Source organism: Moschus berezovskii, chromosome 7 (genome assembly GCF_049115385.1).
Source record: "Moschus berezovskii isolate FMDL1 chromosome 7, NW_MosBer_1.0, whole genome shotgun sequence".
Lineage (NCBI taxonomy): Eukaryota > Metazoa > Chordata > Mammalia > Artiodactyla > Moschidae > Moschus > Moschus berezovskii.
Genome location: NC_142466.1, coordinates 69,205,018 through 69,227,764, shown reverse-complemented (window position 1 = coordinate 69,227,764; position 22,747 = coordinate 69,205,018). Strand labels below are relative to the sequence as shown.

Genomic DNA, 22,747 nt, shown 5'->3' with positions numbered 1-22,747 from the left:
TTCTAACTGATAACTGGTCTAACTCTATCATATCCTCATTTTCCAACGATTTTGACCAGTTCTTTAATATCCCTTCTCAGGGTCTTGCAAAATTGTACATCCTTTACAAGATCAGAAATTTCATGTTCCCCATGATAAGGACTGTACCTACATTATATTGTCTGAAATATAACAATCAGAAAAAGACCAACAAAGACACTAGGAAGGAAAAGATCCTAGAATATTTAAATGGGCACTGATATTTTTAACTGCCATGTCGCTAAGTAAATAGTCTTATGATAACTTCACTTCCTCTTGCAACCTCATAACTAGGGAACCTTGATAATTATATGGACTCAAATTCTCATACAGAGTCCTCATGAATGAGAAAGAAGGCTGTATAATGGGCTTAAGAATTCAAATTACATATTTTTCCCCTTTCTTTCACATGAAGCAATAGAAAATACTACAAATATCAGTATTTTAACTTTACAAGATAAGCAAACCTCAAAACTAAGAAAGAACTACAAAGAGTACTAAAGTATTAAGTATGTGGCAAATGACTACCTAGAACCAAACTAGAAAATGCATGCCTGTATCTGAACAGTACACTGAGGTGGCCTAATGGAATTAAGTATGAATTCCAGCTCTATCACTTACTATATATAAGAGCACAGACAAATCTCTTTATCTGAGTTACAGTTTCTTCATTCCTTAAAAATGGGTACAGTATCTGTCTCACATCAGGATACTGTGAGGATTAAACAATACAGTGTATTAAAAGTGCTTCACAAAAGGTTTGGCACATGGTAAGCACTCAAAAAATGGAAGTTAGTATTATTAATAAGTAATGCACACTTAAGCTCACGCCAGAGGATCTTTCTGATGTTTACTCAAAACACTTATGGGATATGTACTTCTAAATGGCTTCATAATCTGTTTTTCTAACAAACAGATAAGAAGCAAATCCAAATTTGTAAGTGTCAGGTACTAGAGCAACACACTGACAGCAGCAGATGAGAACTGATATTGAAAAAGAACACAGATTCTAACAGCAAATTAGTCAGAGGTCATTTTGCGTAGGGGCAAAGAACCTGGCATGTCTTTTCTGAGATGAGAAATTTTTAAATTGTAAAATATTAGAAACATAAAAAAAATTATGAAGAATATAACAAACACCTGTGTTACCCACCACCCAGCTTTATCAAATTTTAACATTTGGTTATCTTTTAGATTTTTTTTTTTAACATTACAAACACAATCAAAGAACCCTGTATATCCCTCCCCAATCCCATTCCCCTCCCTCCCTCTCCAGAGGGAACCACTATCCAAAATTTGTTTGTTACTCCCCTTGCAAGTTTTTAATACTATGAATTCACAACTGTATATCCATCCATAAGCAATTTAGTTTTGTTTTGCATTCAACTTATTTTGTCAGTATTTAATGAGCACCCACATGTGGCACAGTTCCAGGTGCTGGGGATAGAGCAGAGAACAAATACATGCCCTCATCAAGTCTATGTTTATTTATTTTTAAACTTTATATAAATGGTATCACTCTGTGTACAGCTCATTCTACAATTTGTTTTTCTGGCTCAATCCTCAATTTCTGAGATACATCTGAGATGCTGATGCTTCTACTTCATTTATTTTAACTGATGTATAGTATTCCATTGTATGAGTATACAATTTATTTACAGTCCTCTTGATGGATATTTGTTTCCAACTTCTGTTACTGACAATGCTATAATGAAACTTCTTTACACATTGCTCTATTCATATGTGGTTTCTTTTAAACAACTGATACTCAATTTTAACCAGATAATGCTAAATTGTTCAAAATAATTTTACCAATTTATACTCCATCAATAATGTCTAAGTGTCTATTTTTCAGCATCTTTGCCAATACTTGTTCTTTATTACTATTTTATTTGCATTTCCATGATAAATAGTAAGCTTGAAAATCTTTCCATATTTATTGCTCATTTTATTGATATTTTCTCTTATGTGAGTCTCTGCCTATTTTGCGCTAAGGTAATTTATTCATATATTCTGGATACTAATCCTTTTCTTGGCTATGTGCATAGAAAATATCTTCTCCCACCAGCTTATCGCTCATCTTATCACACTGTTGTGTCTTTAGTTACAACAAAGGTTTAAATTTTAATACAGGTGACTTTATCTATCCTTAATGGTTTATACTTTTTTGGTGTGTCTTAAAAAGAATCCTTTGTTGTACTTATAAATATATTCTATATTTCTTCTATAAAGAAATAAACTGACAGTTATTTTTAGTTATGAGGTAGAAATCTAATTTCATTTTTATCTTTTATATATATATATACACACACACACACACACACACACACACACAAAACCAATCTCTTTTCCATTTCCCCCCACTGGTTTGTAAATAACCTGCTGTCATAAATCAAATTTTCATGTATGCATGTGTCTGTTTCTGGAAGTTCTATTCCATTTCATTGGTCACTTAATTTATCCCTGTCCTAAGATAAGGTCTGATATCTGGAGGGGTGGGTACTCTTATCATCTCAGTCTTCCTCAAAGTTTTCTCAGACATTCTTGGTGCTTTATTTTTAAGTATGAACTTTTGTATCAAGTTTAAAAAAAAAAACACCCTTTTTTAAAAGAATAAAAAATCCTGTTGGGATTTTTATTAAAACTGCACTAAATTCATAGACTACTTTGGGGGAAGAACTGACTTCTTTATAATACTGAGTTTTCTCCTTCAGAAAAGATTTGCATTTCTTCTTACAGGTACCTCACAACACTACTAAGCTGGAACCAATTTAAAATTGCTGGCTGGAGGGGTCTGGACCATATGGCAATGTGAAGGCTGCATGAAGACTAGCTTGTGGTTAATAACTCACAGAGGTTTTTGACATGCCTCTACCCAGTGCCACAGTCTAGATGAACAAGGTGGTTTATTTCTAGAAAACCTTTATGCTGAAACTGTAGCCCTTTGCAGAATTTGTAGCCCCAGTCTTATGCAGTTTTCTACTAGACTCCTCACCTTGAACTGGATGTAGAATTAACTCTCCTGTCCTTTGTACTTCTCATACCTGTCAAAACAGAAACTCAAAGAGTCACAGGCATTTAGCAGATGCCTCCAGGGTAAAAGCCAGCTGAATACATGTTTACTTCTTTGCATTCTTGCTTCCACTTCATTTTTTGCCCTAGCAGTCCTTTCTTATCAGCTCAACTCTACATTAAAACAATATTAAAAAAAAATTTATCCAACATTTCTGTTTTTAGCAGAAAGGTTATTCAAAGTATTTAAAATCTTTTACAACTTAATTTTTATTTGCTTGATTTACCAGTTTTTGTACCGAACTGTATTAAAATCTCTTACTATGATTATAGACATGTACTAGTAATTCCTTATTATTCTGTTTTTGCTTTCTTAATTTGAAGTTGTATACAAGTTCATGATTATTATATATGCTTGGTGGATTTTTCTTTTAATATGTAGTTGCACTTTATCCTTATTAAAGAAAGCCTTTGTTCTTCCATCTGTTCAATAGGAATGCTGCTGCTGCTGCTGCTAAGTCACTTCAGTCGTGTCCAACTCTGTGCGACCCCACAGACGGCAGCCCACCAGGTTCCCCCGTCCCTGGGATTCTCCAAGCAAGAACACTGGAGTGGGTTGCCATTTCCTTCTCCAATGCATGAAAGTGAAAAGTAAAAGTGAAGTCGCTCAGTCGTGTCCGACTCTTTGCGACCCCATGGACTGCAGCCTACCAGGCTCCTCTGCCCATGGGACTTTCCAGGCAAGAGTACTGGAGAGATAACCTACATCAATTTTCTTTTCCCATTTCTGGGTAGTTTTATTTTTGGTATCTCTATAAAGTGTATATGTGTAATCTTGTTTTTTATTCAAATTGCTATCTGTCTTTTAATAAAGAAGATCAATTCATTTATATGTAAATTAGACTATTAATATTTTGGACCTATTTCTACTTCTTATTTTCTATTTATCTTTCCTTTGCTTTTTTTACTTTTCTAAGCTTCCCTTCTGTTTATTGATCAAGTTTTTAATAGTCTCTGCCACCCCCTGCCCTACTCTGCTGGTCTGAAAGCTATAAACGAAATTTTTATTAATTATTTTATCATATATATTTAATTGTAAACTGTTCTGAAAGAGTCAGAAATTACTTAGTATTTCTATCCTCTTCCTAAACATGATGTAAACCTTAAATGTTATACCTTCCCACTGAACAAAACTCCTTCACCCATACAACCTATTTGTTGTCACCATCCAGAGCTACATTGTGCAGTTTGGTAGCCATTAGACACATGTTTCTTTTGAGTCCTTAATATGTGGCCAGTCTGCCTCAAGATGTGCTCTAAGTTTAAAATATACACCGGATTTTGAAGATTAAGCATGAAAAAAAAAAAAAAGGAAGCAAAATATCTCAGTATATTTTATACTGATTGCATGTTGAAATAATAACATTTTAGGCATACTGGAGCAAATAAATTATTAAAAATTAATTTAGTGTCTTTATGTGACTACTAGACAATTTTTAATTTAACATTATAATCATATTGGATACGGCTAGAGTTTTCATTTTAACTTTGTTTTAAATGCACCTTCTTCCCCCTAAAATCCTAATCTATCTTCTATTAATAATAACATTTATAATTATCATATAACAATTGAAATTATTTATCCTAGAATAAGAATTTATCTGGATATGAAATGGTATTAAACATTGTCTCAGTACTGATATTTAAGATATTACTCCTTTTTCTTCTAGCATCAACTACTGGTGATAAGAAATCAGGTAGTTTAATTATCATACCTCCATAGATAATCTGGCTTCTAACTTTGGTGGTAAGATTTTCTTTATTTTTGATATCCTAGGGTTTCATCACAGCCTGTCTAGATGTGAATTTATCTTTGTTTAAACTGAAACTGCAATACTTTGGCCACCTCATGCGACGAGTTGACTCACTGGAAAAGACTCTGATGCTAGGAAAGGTTGGGGGCGGGAGGAGACGGGGATGACCGAGAATGAGATGGCTGGATGGCATCACCGACTCTGTGGACATGAGTTTGAGTGAACTCCGGGAGTTGGTGATGGACAGGGAGGCCTGGCGTGCTGTGATTCATGGGGTTGCAGAGAGTCGGACACGACTGAGCGACTGAACTGAACTGAACTGAACCCACTAAACACTACAGTTTACTTTTAATTCAAGAATTCAGGTCTTTCTTCAATGCAAAAAATTCTCAGCCTTTCTGTCTTCAAAATTTAGTTCTCCTCCAATCTCTGCAACTTCTCTTTTTCTGTAGTTGATATATTACATATCTCAATTAATATCTAGGTAAAATTCTTAGTAATATTTTCCAACCCATTAATTCTCTCATCAGTGGTGTATAGGGTAATAATTATCCCACCTATTAAGTTTTTTGATATACCAACTATATTTTTAATTTATAAAAGTTCTAGTTACTTCTTTTCCATATTAACCTATTCTTGTTTCATCTCGTTTGTTTCATAATTTTGAGCTATTAATGGAAAGTATCTGTCAACTTTTTTTTTCTGTTAACTTATTTGAACATCCTAAAAATGCTTTAAAGTGTCTTCCAATCAATGGAATACTATGCAGCCGTTAAAAAGAATAAAATCATCCCATGGGTACAAATATGGAATGATCTCTAAATATGTCATTAAGTGAAAAAGCCAAGGTATGTATTAGTATGTGTAGAATGCTACCATTTATATAAAAGTGTATATGTGTGTGTGTGTGTATGAGTGTATGTGTATATATGTTTGTACATGCATAAACTATCTCAGAAAAGATACCAAGAAACTGGTAATAGTGGTTGCCTCTGGGGAGAGGAACTGGGTGGCCAGGGGACAGAGGTGGGAGATAGACTTACTTTTCACTGTTTACCCTTTTGTACCTTTGAATTTTGTACCACGTGCATGTATTACCTAGTCAAAAAAAAATAAATAATTCATTTTTTAAAATAAAGTCTTTGTTGGACTACTCCATAAAAGTAATTTCATCTGGAGAAAATGCCTGTTCCAGTTGGTGATTTTGTTATTTTAATATTAGATTATCTTAATGAGTTTTAGAATTTTGGTTGTAGACTCCTTTTGAGTAAGAAAGATGAAAAAAACATTTCTTTCTCTCTTCCTATTTAATGATTTTATAGTTGTCCTATTTGGCTTTCTGGACCCAAATCCACTACTAGGTCTCATTGAGATCAAGGCCTCTAGTTTCATGATGATATTGGAGCTATCACATATGTACCTTCAACCACCGACTTAGCAATGGCTTCATTCAATCCATGGTCATGAGGCTATATAAATCTTTATCACTTAAAATCTATAGCCCCAGGTAATTAACAGCTTTTTCCTTTTTTCAGCCTTTCACAATGGGACAGACATTCCAACTAAACCCCTGGCTTCATGTAATAATTCTGGCACCAGTTCCTGCCTCACATGAAATACTTTAGCATTTTTGATTCCTGACAGGAGCTAAACTAATACATGTCAGGGCCAGCCTGAAAACCCAGTGGGCTTGTGTCTTCAACTCTGTAACAGCTTTTTGTGTGTGTTCCAGTCTGGCCATATGGCCACAAAGATGTTTATGTTGTTTCACAGCCTAGCTGTATCTTTTGTGCTATTTAACCTACTGTTCTGTATGTTTGGAGCATTTCTTCTTTTTGATGACTAAAAGTAATCATTACAAAAGTCATATAATCTCATTATATAAAGTTGTGAAAACAGAAAATTACTCATAATCCATTCATTCTAACACATCCACTGTAAGCATTTTAAAATACTTCCTCTAATCTTTTTCTTCTGCATCATGTCATATTTATACAGTTTTTATGATTTTAACCTGTACTATTTCAAACATTTGTCCATGTTGATATGAAGCATCTGTAATCATCATTTTAATGACTGTGTATTAGTCCACCAAACTATACAATTGTTATTTCCCACATTATTGAGAATTTAAGGAGCTTCAAACAATAAAGAAGTTCTCTGTGCCTATCTGTTTTTTTCCCCTCAACAGTTTGAATCTGGGGGCTGGTGGTGAGAGAGGCTAAGCAATGGCACTGCCCCAAAGCATTACAGGACTAACAAAATACATGGCTGAGGTTCATAATGATGGCCCTAATACATGAAGAGAAAAGGTAAAATCATATGGAAGTGAAAATGCATTTCAGAAAGATTCCAATCCAAAATGGTTAACAGTAACTTTTATAATTAAAAGGATAAGTTGCACAATTCACAAATGTATACCATCTAGTACTGCTGGTCAAGGCATTATAAATTTTCACTAACTTCAAAAACAGAATATTTTGGGTCACTATTAATAAAGTTTAGCTTCTCACGGTAATACTAACCTTATATTATTTACACAGTCTTCATGAGCTTCAGAAAGTGTTTTTATGTGCTTTGAAGATATAGGATCAAAAAGTAGAACTTCAGTCTGTTCACAAGCAACTGTCAGCACTGACCTGGAAGGAAATGACACATTTCTTTTAGTTTATTTAGCATTCTCTTTTTTTATTGATATTCATCTATTTATGACTATATGAGATATAGAAGAATAACTTCTGTCTACATTAGTAGCAAATACTTAAAAGACTGAGACTATTCACTGTTGCAAGTAGTAGTAGGAAATAGTACTCTCATACATTATAGTGAAGTATAAGCTGGCTGCAGCTTGCATGGAGAGTACCAGTATCTAACAAAATTTTAAACGTGCATATCTTTTATCTCAGCATTTTTTTTTCTGAGAATTCAATCTAGAGAAATAATAATTTCCAAATACAAAGAAGCACATATAAAGATACACTTCATTGTAGGGAGAAATTGGAAGTAACCTAAATGTACATGAAAGAAAGATTGATTATATAAGCCATAGTATGTAATACTTTGCAAAATGGTGCAACACTTAAAAAGGGATAACTTTATATGTATATGAAGGAGCCTAAAACATATTTTTACATGAGAAAAGCTGACTTCAGAAAAACATGCTCAAATGAGGCAACTTAGGAAAAGATCACATAAATCTGGCAATTCTTCATCAGCATCTATTAAAATGTACTGAAAGGTCTTATACATCCTACCAAACCAATTTCAGTCAAACTAAACCTTTTTCTCTTACAGACCTTAGTACTGTTTCTTGTTTCAGCCCTTTCCTATTACAAAATTACATTTTTATAAACCTTTTACGAACACCATTTTTTAAACTTTTTTATTGAAGGATAACTGTTTTACAGAATTTTGTTGTTTTCTGTCAAACCTCAACATGAATCAACCATAAGTATACCTATATCTGCTCCCTTTTGAACCTCCCTCCCATCTCCCTCCCCATCCCACCCCTCTAGATTGATACAGAGCCCATGTTGAGTTTCCTGAGCTGTACAGCAAATACCCGTTGGCTATCTATTTTGCATATGATAATGTAAGTTTCCTTGTTACTCTTCCCATACATCTCACCCTCTCCTCCCCTCTCCCCATGTCCATAAGTCTGTTCTCTACATCTGTTTCTCCATTGCTGCCCTACAAATAAATTCTTCAGTACCATTTTTCTATATTCCGTATATGTGTTAGAATACAATATTTATCTTTCTCTGACTCACTTCACTCTATATAAAATACTCTATTGCCAACCAAGGTCCGTCTAGTCAAGGCTATGGTTTTTCCAGTGGTCATGTATGGATGTGAGCGTTGGACTGTGAAGAAAGCTGAGCGCCAAAGAATTGATGCTTTTGAACTGTGGTGTTGGAGAAGACTCTTGAGAGTCCCTTGGACTGCAAGGAGATCCAACCAGTCCATTCTAAAGGAGATCAATCCTGGGTGTTCATTGGAAGGACTGATGCTAAAGCTGAAACTGCAATACTTTGGCCACCTCATGCGACGAGTTGACTCACTGGAAAAGACTCTGATGCTGGGAGGGATTGGGGGCGGGAGGAGAAGGGGACGACAGAGAATGAGATGGCTGGATGGCATCACTGACTTGATGGACATGAGTTTGAGTGAACTCCGGGAATTGGTGATGGACAGGGAGGCCTGGCGTGCTGTGATTCATGGGGTCGCAAAGAGTCGGACACAACTGAGCAACTGAACTGAATACTCTATTGCGTATATATACCACAACTTCTTGATCCATTCATCTGTCAATGGACATCTAGGTTGCTTCCATGTTCTAGATATTGTAAATAGTGCTGCAATAAACAATGGGATACATGTGTCTTTTTCAACCCTGGTTTGCTCAGGGTATATGCCGAGGAGTGGGATTGCTGGGTCATATGGTGGTTCTATTCCTAGTTTTTTAAGGAATCTCCATACCATCTTCCATAGTGACTGTATCAATTTACACTCCCACCAACAGTGCAAGAGCATTCCCTTTTCTCCACACCTTCTCCAGCATTTATTGTTTGTAGACTTTTTGGTAATGGCCCTTCTGACCAGTGTGAGGTGATATCTCATTGTGGTTTTGATTTGCATTTCTCTAATAATGAGCGATGTTGAGCATCATCTTTCCACGTGTTTGTTAGCCATGTGTATGTCTTCTTTGGAGAAATGTCTGTTTAGGTCTTTTTCCCACTTTTTGAATTGTTTTTCCACCATTGAGTTATATGAGCTGCTTTGGAAATTAACCCTCTGTCAGTTGTTTCATTGTTATTACTTTCTCCCATTCTGAGGGTTGTCTTATCACCTTGCTTATAGTTTCCTTTGCTGTGCAAAAGTTTTTAAGTTTAATCTGGTCCCACTTGCTTACTTTTGTTTTTATTTCCATTACTCTAGGTGGGTCATAGAGGATCTTGCTTTGATTTATGTCATTGAGTGTTCTGCCTATGTTTTCCTTTAAGGGTTTTATAGTTTCTAGTCTTACATTTAGGTATTTAGTCCATTTTGAGTTTATCTTTGTGTATGGTGTTAGGAAGTGTTCTAAATTCATACTTTTACATGTAGCTGTCCAGTTTTCCCAGCACCATTTATTGAAGAGGCTGTCTTTGCCCCATTGTATATTTTTGCCTCCTTTGTCTAAAATAAGGTACCCATAGGTGCATGGGTTTATTTCTGGGCTTTCTATCTTGTTCCATTGGTCTATATTTCTGTTTTTGTGTCACTATCATACTGTCTTGATGACTGTAGCTTTGTAGTATAATCTGAAGTCACAGAGGTTGATTCCTCCAGCTCCATTCTTCTTTCTCAAGACTGCTTTGGCTATTAAGGGTCTTTTGTGTTTCCATATGAATTTTCAAATTTTTTGTTCTAGTTCTGTGAAAAATGGCATTGGTAATTTGATAAGGATTGCACTGAATCTGTAGATTGCATTTGGTGGTATAATCATTTTCACAATATTGATTCTTCCTACCCAGGAACATGGGATCTCCATCTTTTTATGTCATCTTTGATTTCTTTCATCTGTGTCTTATAATTTTCTCTGTACAGTTCTTTTGTCTCCTTAAGTAAGTTTATTCCCAGATATTTCTTTTTGTTGCAATGGTGAATTGGATTGATTCCTTAATTTCTCTGATTTTTCATTGTTAGTATATAGAAATGCAAGTGATTTCTATGTATTGATTTTGTATCCTACAACCTTGCTAAATTCACTGATTAGCTCTAGTAATTTTCTGATACTATCCTTAGGGTTTTCTATGTACAGTATCACGTCATCTGCAAACAGTGAAAGCTTTACTTCTTTTCTGATCTGGATTCCTTTTATTTCTTATTCTTCTCTGACTGCTGTAGCTAGGACTTCTAGAACTATGTTGAATAGTGATGAAAGTGGACACCCTTGTCTTGTTCCTGATCTTCGGGGGAATGCTTTCAGTTTTTCACTCTTGAGAATAATGTTTGCTATAGGCTTATCATATATGGCCTTTACTAAGGTTCCTTCTATGCCCATTTTTTGAAGAGTTTTAACCATAAATGGGTGCTGGATTTTGTCAAAGGCTTTTTCTGCAACTATTGAGATTATCTTATGGTTTTTATCTTTCAATTTGTTAATACAGGGTATCACACTGATTTGCATATATTGAAGAATCCTTGCATTCCTGGAATAAACCCAACTTGATCATGGTGTATGAGCTTTTTGATGTGTTGCTGAATTCTATCTACTAAAATTTTGTTGAGGACTTTTGCATCTATGTTTATCAGTGATATTGGCCTGTAGTTTTATTTTTTTGTGTTGTCCTTGTCTGGTTTTGGTATCAGGGTGATGGTGGCCTCAAAGAATGAGTTTGGAAGTGTTCCTTCCTCTGCAATTTTTTGAAAGTTTTAGAAGGACAGGCATTAGCTCTTCTCTAAATGTTTGAAAGAATTCCCCTATGAAGCCATCTGGTCCTGGGCCTTTTTTTTGGGAGATTTTTGATCACAGCTTCAATTTCAGTGCTTGTAATTGGGCTGCTCATAATTTCTATTTCTTCCTGGTTCAGTCTTGGAAGATTGAACTTTTCTAAGAATTGGTCCATTTCTTCCAGATTATCCATTTTATTGCCATATAGTTGTTCATAATAGTCTCTTATAATCCTTTGTATTTCTGCATTGTTTGTTGTAACCTCTCCTTTTTCATTTCTAATTTTGTTGATTTGATTCTTCTCTTTTTCTTGATGAGTCTGGCTAAAGGTTTGTCAATTTTATCTTCTCAAAGAACCAGCTTTTAGTTTTATTATTTTTTACTACTGTTTCTTTCTTTTTATTTCTGCTCAGATCTTTATGATTTCTTTCCCTCTACTAACTTTGGGGTTTTTTGTTCTTCTTTTTCCAATTGTTTTAGGTGTAAAGTTAGGTTGTCTATTTGATATTTTTCTTGTTTCTTGAGGTATGACTGTATTGCTATAAACTTCCCTCTTAGGACTGCTTTTACTGCATCCCATAGATTTTGAGTTGTCATGTTTTCATTGTCACTTCTTTCTAGAAATTTTCTGATTTCCCTTTTGATTTCTTCAGTAACCTGTTGGTTATTTAGAAACATGTTGTTTAATCTCCATGTGTTTGTGTTTCTTACATTTTTCTTGTAACTGATATCGCGTCTCACAGCATTGTGGTCAAGAGAAGATGCTTCATATGATTTCAGTTTTCTTAAATTTACTGAGGTTTGTTTTGTGACCCAAGATGTGGTATATCCTGGAGAATGTTCCAAGTGCACTTGAGAAGGTGTATTCTTCTGCATTTGGATGGAATGTCCTGAAGATAACAATGAGATCCATCTCATCTAATGTATCATGTAAGACTTCTATTTCCTTATTAATTTTCTGTTTTTACGATCTGTCCATCAAAAGTGGGGGTGTTTAAAGTCTCCTACTATTATTGTGTTACTGTCAATTTCTCCTTTTATGTCTGATAGTCAAACACCATTTTGATTTCTGAAAATCTATTGTCTTTTATTGATTTTGTCTTCATTTCAGTTCAGTCGCTCAGTTGTGTCCGACTCTTTGCGACCCCATGAATCACAGCACGCCAGGCCTCCCTGTCCATCACCAACTCCCAGAGTTCACTCAAACCCATGTCCATCAAGTCGGTGATGCCATCCAGTCATCTCATTCTCTGTTGTCCCCTTCTCCTCCTGCCCCCAATTCTGTAAATACTGATCTTTTAGATTCAGACCTAGCAAACAAAATCTTGAACTGATTTCAATTCAGGATTGAAATTGATTGATTTTACTTTCAAATAAAATTCTGAAAGTGCAATCTTTTCAGTTTATAACTCCAGTAGCACATGGGATTTTTACACTTTAAAATGAAAGTACATAAGACAGAATGTTAAATGGCCAAACTTTAAAATTCAGAACAAATGTTTCACATGGTAAGGGGAAACATCTACTAAACTGAAATCTTTTCCATGTTTAGAAATCGTGAAATTATCCTTTAAAGGGTGTCTACCTAAATCCTTTTGTGAGATATCTGGATTTCAAAAATTTGATAATATCTGAAGATTTTTGTGTTAGTTGACTACCATGAGTAAAAATATTCAAATTAATATATGTAATTTTAGAAGATGCATAAATATTTCTTTTTGTTAGAAGAGTCATCAACTTGTCTTCATGCATAAAAGTAATAAATCAATGATTTTTGTAAAGTCTTAAACATTATAAACAAGAGAGCTATTAAAAAGAGATCAATAAGACTGATAGTCATTTTCTCATTTTAATATAACCTATTTTTGTACATGGCATAATTTGTAACTTTTAAAACTGGATGTCATTTATGCCAGCATCAAACCCTATACCTTTGTAAATGCCATCTTTGTCATATATAGATTTTCTTTTAGGACTCTATATTCTATTTCATGCAATTTCTAAAAGGTTTGGCAAGTAAGGCAAGACCCCCTCACTGCCCTAATAAACATTTTTAGGGGAAGCTAATGTCATACTCTCTTCTCCAAATGAATTTTAGATATAGCATGTCAGGTCCTACTAAAAAATCTTGTTGGTGTTTTTATTAGGATGCAGTGACTTTACAAATTAATCTGGTAGAATTTATATCATACAGCATTGAATCATCTCATCAGTAATATGCAGTTTTCCATATATTTAAGATATTCTTAGCAAGAGAACTATAACAATTCTTTGTACATCCTTATACATTTAGAATTGACACAGGAAGTTATACATACACACACATATCCACCTGTGGATTTTGAGCTTGTAATAAATTTACAGAAAAGTTTGTATAGAGTTGATAGTTTTACAATACAGAGACTTCCAATCCTTGAACATGGCATATCTCCATTTACAATGGAGATTTTCTCCATGTAGATCATGCCTATCTTTCATTAGATCTATTTCTGGGTACTTGAGATATTTTTTGATGCTTTTGTAAATGTTCTTTTTAAAATTTTGTTTCATTTTTTGCTGGTGTACAGAAAGCCAACTGATTTTTAAAATGTTATTTACTCATCAATCTTATTTTAATATTTATAGCATGTTTTCTTAATGTTTTCTTTGTCAATTATCATTAATCACCTACAAACAACTGCTTTCTTATTTTTAATACTTTTTTTCTTTGCTGTACCAGCTAGGACCTTCAGTACAATGTTGAACAGAAATGTTTATACAGCAAGCACTCGTCTTATTCCTGATCTTTAAGAATACATTCACCATTTCATCATTAAGCACAATGTTTGCTATAGGGTTTGTTTGTTTGTTTTGGTAGATTCCTACTACTGGACTAAGGAAATTCTCTTCTACCTCAAATCTGTTAAGTTTTTTTTTCATTAATATACATTAAAGTATATGAAATATTTTCTAACATTTATTGAAATTATCCTATAGTTTTAATATGTTAATGTAGTGATTTACAATTAATATATTTTCTAATGTCAAGTCAATCTGTCATTTCTACCATATTGCTACATTCAGTTGGCTAAAAAGGTGGATTCACATCTCTGGCTACCCTCCTTTTGCAGAGCTTGGTGCTGCAATTTCCTCACTGCCTCAGTTCTCTACTCCCTTCAAACATAACTGTTTATATTAGATATTGATGTTTTTCTGTAGCTTTTCTAACTATTCTCAGTTGGAGGGTTGGTCTAAACCACCTATTCTGCTACTACTGGAAAGCTACAATCTCTGCTTCTTGCATGAAATTACATCCCCCTTTTCATTCTAAATATTGTTTATCTGGGTATTCTATTGATCAATTTAATAAGTATGTTTCATTATTGTCTTTTCAAAGACAAATCTTTCTATTGGGTATTTCTACTTGATTTTTAGAATTTCAATAATTTTACGCTGTATTTCTGTATTTCCTTCCTTTGACTTTCTTCAGATTTATTTTGTTATAATTTCACTATTCTGTTATTTCTTGAGATAGATACTCAGCTAATTAATTTTCCTTGTCTTCCTTTCTAGTTTATTAAAGATCATAATTTTCATACTGCTGCTAAGTCACGTCAGTCGTGTCCGACTCTGTGCGACCCAGTAGACAGGCAGCCCACCAGGCTCCCCCGTCCCTGGGATTCTCCAGGCAAGAACACTGGAATGGGTTGCCATTTCCTTCTCCAATGCAGGAAAGTGAAAGTGAAGTCGCTCAGTCGTGTCCAACTCTTTGCAACCCCATGGACTGCAGCCCACCAGGCTACTCCATCCATGGGATTTTCCAGGTAAGTACAGATTTATTTATATCCCACAACTTTTGAGATGTGGTATTTTCATTTAGTTCTAAATATTTCTAATTTCCATTATATTTCTACTTTGACTTATGAGCTATTTATAAATTTTTACTTATATTTAACTTGAAAATACATGCTATTAATTTCTAACGATCACATTATCCTGAGAAACTATTTAATGACAATCTTTTGAAATATGTGGCCTTATAAGAGAGGAATTTTTAACTCATCTTTGTGTGTGTGGGAAAAAAAAACCATGAGGCAGCTGTTACGTAAGTGTGATATTAAAAAATACTAAATATTCAACAGTAATATAAATTAACATGAATTAAAAATTTAAATTTTAAAACATTAAAAAAAAGGCTAACGTACAGGTTATAAAAATGCTTACCAAGTGATATTAGTTCTAACTCAAATTGTTTATCAAATTATTCTAGTAAATCCCAAACAGTTATTAATTTTAGAAACTGTAGCCATAATTATCTCTTTGACCCAATGCCTTTGTTTGGACCATGAACTGCCAACATTTCAGTTCAGTTCAGTCGCTCAGTCATGTCCGACTCTGCAACCCCAAGAATCAGTCACAGCACGCCAGGCCTCCCTGTCCATCACCAACTCCTGGAGTTCACTCAAACTCACCTCCATTGAGTCGGTGATGATAGGAAACTGCAAAGAGGCCCTCCAAGAATTTCCACATTAAACACGTAGTCATTCATATAAAACAAACTTATGGTTACAAAAGAGGAAGGAAGGAATGATAAATTAGGAGTAGGGGATTAACAGATACAAACCACTACAGATAAAACAGATAAGCAACAAGGATTTACTATACAGCACAAAGAATTATAGTCAATATCTTGTAACATCTATAAAGGAAAAAATCTGAAAAAATATACATATAACTAAGTCACTTTTCCATACACCTGAAACTAACGCAATATTGTAAATCAACTATATTTCAGTTTAAGAATTCCTTATAAATAGGTGGTTATTAAGTAACTTGTGGTCTTGATAAGTAAAAAAAAAAAAAAATCACTCTTAATAGCAATAAAATTGTTCATAGAGCTGAATCCTGTTTTTAGCTTTTGCTGCTATTAACAGTAAGTATACTAGAAAAATTTTAGCCCTTATAATGCTTGCTGTTAATTTTTACATTCAATTACATTAAGTCACAAAATAATTGATACATCATATTTAATGATATCAAACCTAATCCTTCAGCCCAGATGAGACATAATGTAATACAGCAGTTAAGAGCATAAAAAAGAGTACAAATCCTTTGTGTTTAACATCCTTTCTGTGTCTCAGTTCTCTCAACTAAATGTTTCTGATATAGAGAAGACTTCTTTTGGCAGTCATGTTCATTAATAAAATGAGTGTTATTAATGCCTATGGTGAGTATGTATTCAGCGGCTTTTCGCAAAATTATACCACTAAATAAAGGTGAAATTCAGTAAGAATGATAAGATTAGGGATCTGTATCCATATGGTATTCATCCATAAACCACCCCACTGACCTCATTTACCTGCCAAGGGTTCTATCCTGCAGTGGGTCGTTCACACTTTGTCAAGAGAATTAACGTTTGGATGGTGCCTCCAGTAGTGCCATTACTCTCATCTGACTGCTCCTTTTATCTCTGGATCTCCCAAGAGGCTGCTGCTGTTGCTGCTGCTAAGTCGCTTCAGTCATGTCCGACTCTGTGTGACCCAAGAGGCTAGTTACCACAAATGGGTTACTCTAGGAGATCCTATGGAAGGTGCTTAAGTACTAGGAGGGCACTCAGTGAACTTGGGGCAGTGACTAACTATTCAACCACCATGGATATATATTAATATTTTAACAACTGGTACAGCTGAGCCAATGTGTACTAGCTGAACATTAGGCCTGAATGCGGTACTCTATACATACTCTTTAGAAGTGGTACTGTTTCTGTGTCTGCCTGATTAACTTATGTATGCTATAAGTAAGTAAGTAAAGTTGCTCAGTCGTGTCCGACTCTTTGCGACCCCGTGGACTGTAGCCCACCAGGCTCCTCTGTCCGTGGGATTCTCCAGGCAAGAACACTGGAGTGGGTTGCCATTTCCTTCTCCAGGGGATCTTCCCAAACTAGGGATCAAACCCAGGTCTCCTGCATTGCAAGCAGGTATTTTAACCTCTGAGCCAATAATGTACATTAAAATCAACTCTATGATGATAAGTTTTCTCTTTTCTCCTTGAAGTTATCAATTTTGGATGTATATAAGTTAAAAAATTCAATTTCAGAGTTTTTTTATTTTTCAGGTGAATTGATCTGAATATAAAGTAACCTATGTCTAGTAATTTTTTTGCCTTAAAGCCTATTTTGTTGATATTAAATATAGCTCACCAGTTTTTTTTTCTTAGGTATTTGATATATCCTCTTTATCTTATGTACAAGAAGTACATTTAGTACTTCTATATTATAATTAGTAAATTTGTATTTATTTTCAGTGATACTTTGTGTTTTATTATACCTTTTCTACTTTTCTTCCCTTTCCCTTTCTTGTCTTCTGGAATGTTTTTCCTCATTCCAAAATTTTTTCTTCTTCTAGTCCTGAAATAATACACTTGTCTTTTGGTGGTTACCTTGTAAATTTTAGTATGTACACATTAAAGCCTAGAGTTAATATATCACAATTCTCCCTCAAAATAAGGAACTTCGAATATCCCTTCATAATTTATATGCTATTGTTGTCTTCTATTTTAGCTACATCTTTGTTCATCCCAAAAGATAAAATCAGATTGTTGTACATACAAGTTTCCCACTTTCTTTGACCTTCATTCCTTCTAATATCTCAAGACCTTACAGCTGAAAACACTTTCTTCTCTGAACTTAGAATTCTATTACTGAAGGTCTGGTGGCAAACTTACTGAGCTTTGATTGGATGCTCATGTATTTATCTCTTTGTTCTTAATAAGAACAAAGAACCCATATTTGCTGGGTATAGACATTCAGGTTGGCAGTTTTTCCCAGCATACTGAAATGTAATCACCACTATCCTCTAATTTACACTATTATTGATGACTGATTGGCTTTCACTTGCATAGTTACTCCTTTGAAGGCCTTTTCCCCTCTGGCTTTTATTATATCTGTTGTCCTGCAGTTTCCTATATGGCAAGGGAAAATTCCTGCTAGGGGTGTGTCAGGTTTCTTCAATCATTTGATACCTTTCTTCAATTCTGGAAAGTTCTCAGCTATTGCTGCTTCAAGTTTGTTTTATCCTATTATTGCATTTTCGTTAGGAACTAACCAGATACACAGTATGCATTTTTCTCTTTGTGCTTTGTGTCACCGATCCTCCTTCATATTTTCAGTCTCTTTGCCTCTCTTGTCTGCAATCTGGATAAGTTCTTCACTTTTATTTTCCAATATACTAATTCTCTCTACCTCAGTGCCTAATGTATTCTTATAGAGGACAGCGTAAGAAAGTCCATATTATTGCAAATATTATCAAATTTCCTTTTTCAAAATGCCATTTTAGGAGGTGACACACTTATCTTGACAATGCTGCTATTGCTTAAAACATTTTACAGTTCTTTACAAAGTACCTTCTGGTCCACGTATCCTTCATTTTTCTTTCTCAGTACCAAACTGTTTCTAGTCTGGTCTCTATCAAATACTTAATTTTAATTCTTACCTTCTGTATCACCTCTTCTTTTTGTACTGAGAAGTCCTTGACAGTGGTTACAGTATCCAGTAAGCTGATTTAACATATATAACTAAGGATATGAGAAATCATCTCATGTAACAAGATATGTCAATTTACATAAAACCATTTTAAGTCCTATAAAAATTGGGGCATATTAGATGTAGTCAGAAGACTAAAAAATTAAAACACTGAACTATTTTCACCTATTACCTTGACAGAAATGAAAAAGAATGGCAATGTGCAATAATGGCAAGGGTACAGGAAGACAAGCACTTTCATTGGGACTGATAAGAATAAGGATTGGTACAGTCTTCATAAAGGGCAGTTTAATAATAGGAATCCAAAATCTTCATAACCTTTTACTCATTCTAAGGACATAAATTTAAAATATCAGTTTAGAGGTTTTATTTTATTTACTTAACTAATGAAAAATTTTAAACAATGCTGTAGAAATATATTCATTAACATAGACAATTTATAATGTATGAAAAAAAGCAGGTTATAAAACAGTAGGTTCTATTTTTATGTTAAAATAAACATACAAAGGGAGTTCCATGGTGCTCCAATGGTTAGGGCTTGGCACTCTTACTGCCATGGCCCATGTTCAATCCCTGGTCAGGGAAGTAAGCCTCATAAGCTGCACTTGGTGCAGTAAAGAAAGAAAATTTTTTAAACAAATAAAAAAGATATATACAAAGAAAAAAATTCCTTAGATATCTATTACTCTCTGGGATCATAAAGGATATTTAGCTTCTTTTAGTTTCATTTATCGGAGAAGGCAATGGCAAGCCACTCCAGTACTCTTGCCTAGAAAATCCCATGGATGGAGGAGCCTGGTAGGCTGCAGTCCATGGGGTCGCTAAGGGTCGGACACGACTGAGCGACTTCACTTTCACTTTTCACTTTCACACATTGGAGAAGGAAATGGCAACCCACTCCAGTGTTCTTGCCTGGAGAATCCCAGGGAAGGGGGAGCCTGGTGGGCTTCCATCTATGGGATCACACAGAGTCGGACACGACTGAAGTGACTTAGCAGCAGCAGCAGCAGCAGTTTCATTTATTGCCTAGGTTTTCTACAGTAAGTAATTAGTAATTGTATGAAACACGTTATTGCATGAAATATCAGAGTACCCAAATAAAGTACCAACCTTTACAAAAATGTTACTATAGGAAAACACAGCCCATATTCAAACAAGAACTATCGAGTAATATACTCCTCATTCTTATAGAACTGGTAATGAGAATTCCTTCTTCATAACTCATTCTATCCCTCTCACCCTCTACCTAAAATTCCACCTTCAAAGAGTAGAAACAACTATTTCTGAAGGCCTGAGAGAACAGGTAGGAGGCTGGAAGGAAAGGAGCTGGGATATGCTGAAGAGAGGAACTGAAGGGTTATGAAGAACAAACTGCTGGTATTTTGGGAGAAACTTTAGGAATAGCACTTGGTTGGAGGAAGGAGTGAGGAGAGGAGATTCCACAGGTAAACTTCAGCAGAATAGTTTCTCTTCTCACCAATCCTCCCTGTATTCAGGTGCACAGTCACTGTTTCAAGTCAACTACTATATTAAGAAAAAGCATTCGCAAGTGAAATGAAATAGGGTGTACCTGCTCAGTGACCCCAGATTCTGATACTTTGCTCCTTTGTTAACATATTTTATGTCTTTCTTCAGGACAATTTTTTCCTTTGTTAACCTATCGTCTTTCAGTTTCTCTAACATGATATGTTAGAGAACCACAGGTCGTTTGACATACCAGTTCCTTCATCTGAAATATTTCTATCCCCTCCCCAACACTGTCTTGACTAATTTATCTCCTACTCATCTTTCCATCTTAGTTAAGGGTCAGTTTCTCAGGGAAACCTTGAACACCCTAGTCCACAACAGGTTCTTTCCAGCCTTTATCTCAACTTGTAAATATACATTATGAAATTATCCTAGTATGCTTATGAATGTCTAGTTGAACCAATAGGTCCCAAGACTAATGAACGCGATGCCATTTGTTGTTTTGCTCACCACTGCCACCTCTGCCTCTGGAACATAGCAAGTGCTCAACAAATATATGCTGGATGAGGGACTGAGTGAATGAACAACTAAGCAAATGACTAGGACTCCAGAGTCTCTGATTTGGTAAGAATTGTATTATTTATGTCCCCTCATGGTGGAACCCTGTGTAAAGTTTTTCCTTTGACTGCTGTTGAACTTGTTCCTGTACTCAAAAAACAAAGTTTAAAAAACAGTTATCACTTTGAAAATTCTCCATAGCTCAAAGTAAACCGAGGTCAAACATGGTATTTTAATTATCCAAGAAGAAGGCTAGATACCGTTAACAGAACATGTAGTCTAGCCTGGAAACTTCACACATGCCCACATCACAAGATATCTCTCTGCAGGCTCTTAGTATCTTACTGGAGAAAAGGAACGAAGGAACCCACACTTGTCCCCTCAGCGCAGGTCGAGCACAGGGAACAGGGATTCTGCAGGCTCCATACCCTTGACAAAGCTTAGGTGGGAAAAACATGCCTAGGGTGTCAGGGGGAAATGGGCATTTATTCAAAGTGAACTTATTGAGCATCTACGGTGAACCAGAAAACCTTAGCTCTGGACTGGCTCTGACAAACCTGCCGGGGTTGCTTTAGTCACTTCAGAGAGCTCTGGTCCAGAAGAGGAGCAAACCAGCCCCGGGTTCGCCTACCTCCAAGTGCCGGACGGGGCCTCCAACAGCGACAGAGCGCTTCGCAAAGTCAGGGGCACGAAAGCCGGCCGCCCCACAGGGACTCGCAAACCCCAGGCCTGGCTGGGCGAGCGAGCCCCGGGCAGCCGCCCACCAGCAGCCGCGCCAGGCGGAGGCGGGTCCCCGCCCTCCGAGGGGCCGCGCTTACCCGTCGGGCGAGTACTCGAGGTTGAAGACTGCCCCGTGGGTGCGGGTGCTGAGGTACACCGAATCCGCGGGATGGATGGAACCATAGAGGTTAGTCATGGTGCGGAAGTTGTCCCGTGCCGGGTCCACGAACAGCCCGCGGCCGAGGCTGCGCTCTCTCAGCCACCCGAAGAGCCGGGCACCAGGGCCGCCCAGGCGGGCTCTGAAGCAGGGCTGGCCACGGCTCCCGGCCCTGCAGTCAGGCCCGGGCGGCCGTCGAGGCGGGGAAGGCGGGGAAGGATCTCCTTGAGCGGAAGCGGCTGAGGACTCTAGAGCTCCGGGCGGCCCGAGCTCCCGCGCGCGCCCGCCGGGGGGCTGCGAGGGGGCGCAGGGACTGCGAGGGCTCCCGCCGGGCGACGGGGGAGGGGCTGCGTCAGCCCCGGGCTGTAGTGGCGAGGGCGGGGAAGGGAGCGGCCCGGCAGCAGCCGCCTCTCTCCCGTACGGTGCCGGCTCCTCAGCCCCGGCTCCAGCCGCCCTGTTCCCTCCGGGGCTACGGAGCCCGAGGGGAAACATGACCAACGCCCCCGCCCCCGGCCGCTGCCCAGCCGGCCAACACCTCAGTACTCCCGCTCCAGCCGCCACTTCCGGCGTGCGTTCGCCTAACCTCGCCGGCTGGGAAACCCGCGCCGCCTCTCGGTATCATCCGCCGGGGACCAAGAAAGCGGCGACACCGTTCGACTTTGGGAGCCACAGTCGAGAGGGTTGGAGGTCTAGAGCTACTGTGTGTGTGCGACAGTGAGGATGCCCAGGGCCTACGCTGCATGGGGTAGCGCTAGCATCCGGGAACTGCGTGCGCTATTGTCAGTATGTGGTTATCAGTGACCAGACTGTGTCTTTGAGGATGACAGGGCCTGACTGGTCAGTCCAAGAGGCTGAGTATGATTGGGTGCTGTTTACATAATCATCTCTACTTTACACTGAGACCAACGAAGGTAAGAAATGACCGTTTTATGTGCTGCTCACACAGTAAGCAGCATGGTGTACTGCCTACTCAGCCTGGGAATCTAGGGACTCAGGTTTAACTTCTGCACTAAAAAGCCCTGATTGGCACAGCACCTGGGGCTTAC

General features: G+C 36.9%; 1 protein-coding gene across 1 annotated transcript in view; it reads right to left on the bottom strand.

Moving 5' to 3' along the window:
• The window catches only part of DCAF10 (DDB1 and CUL4 associated factor 10), a 50,364-nt gene extending 27,962 nt beyond the window's left edge, over window positions 1-22,402 (bottom strand). Inside the window, exons 1-2 of the mRNA XM_055427077.2 lie at window positions 21,643-22,402; window positions 7,370-7,483 (exon numbers count right to left, since the gene is read on the bottom strand). Coding sequence (XP_055283052.1) covers window positions 7,370-7,483; window positions 21,643-22,193 — 665 coding nt within the window. The 5' untranslated portion in view covers window positions 22,194-22,402. The remainder of the gene's footprint in view (window positions 1-7,369; window positions 7,484-21,642) is intronic.
• Window positions 22,403-22,747: the final 345 nt, after the last annotated feature.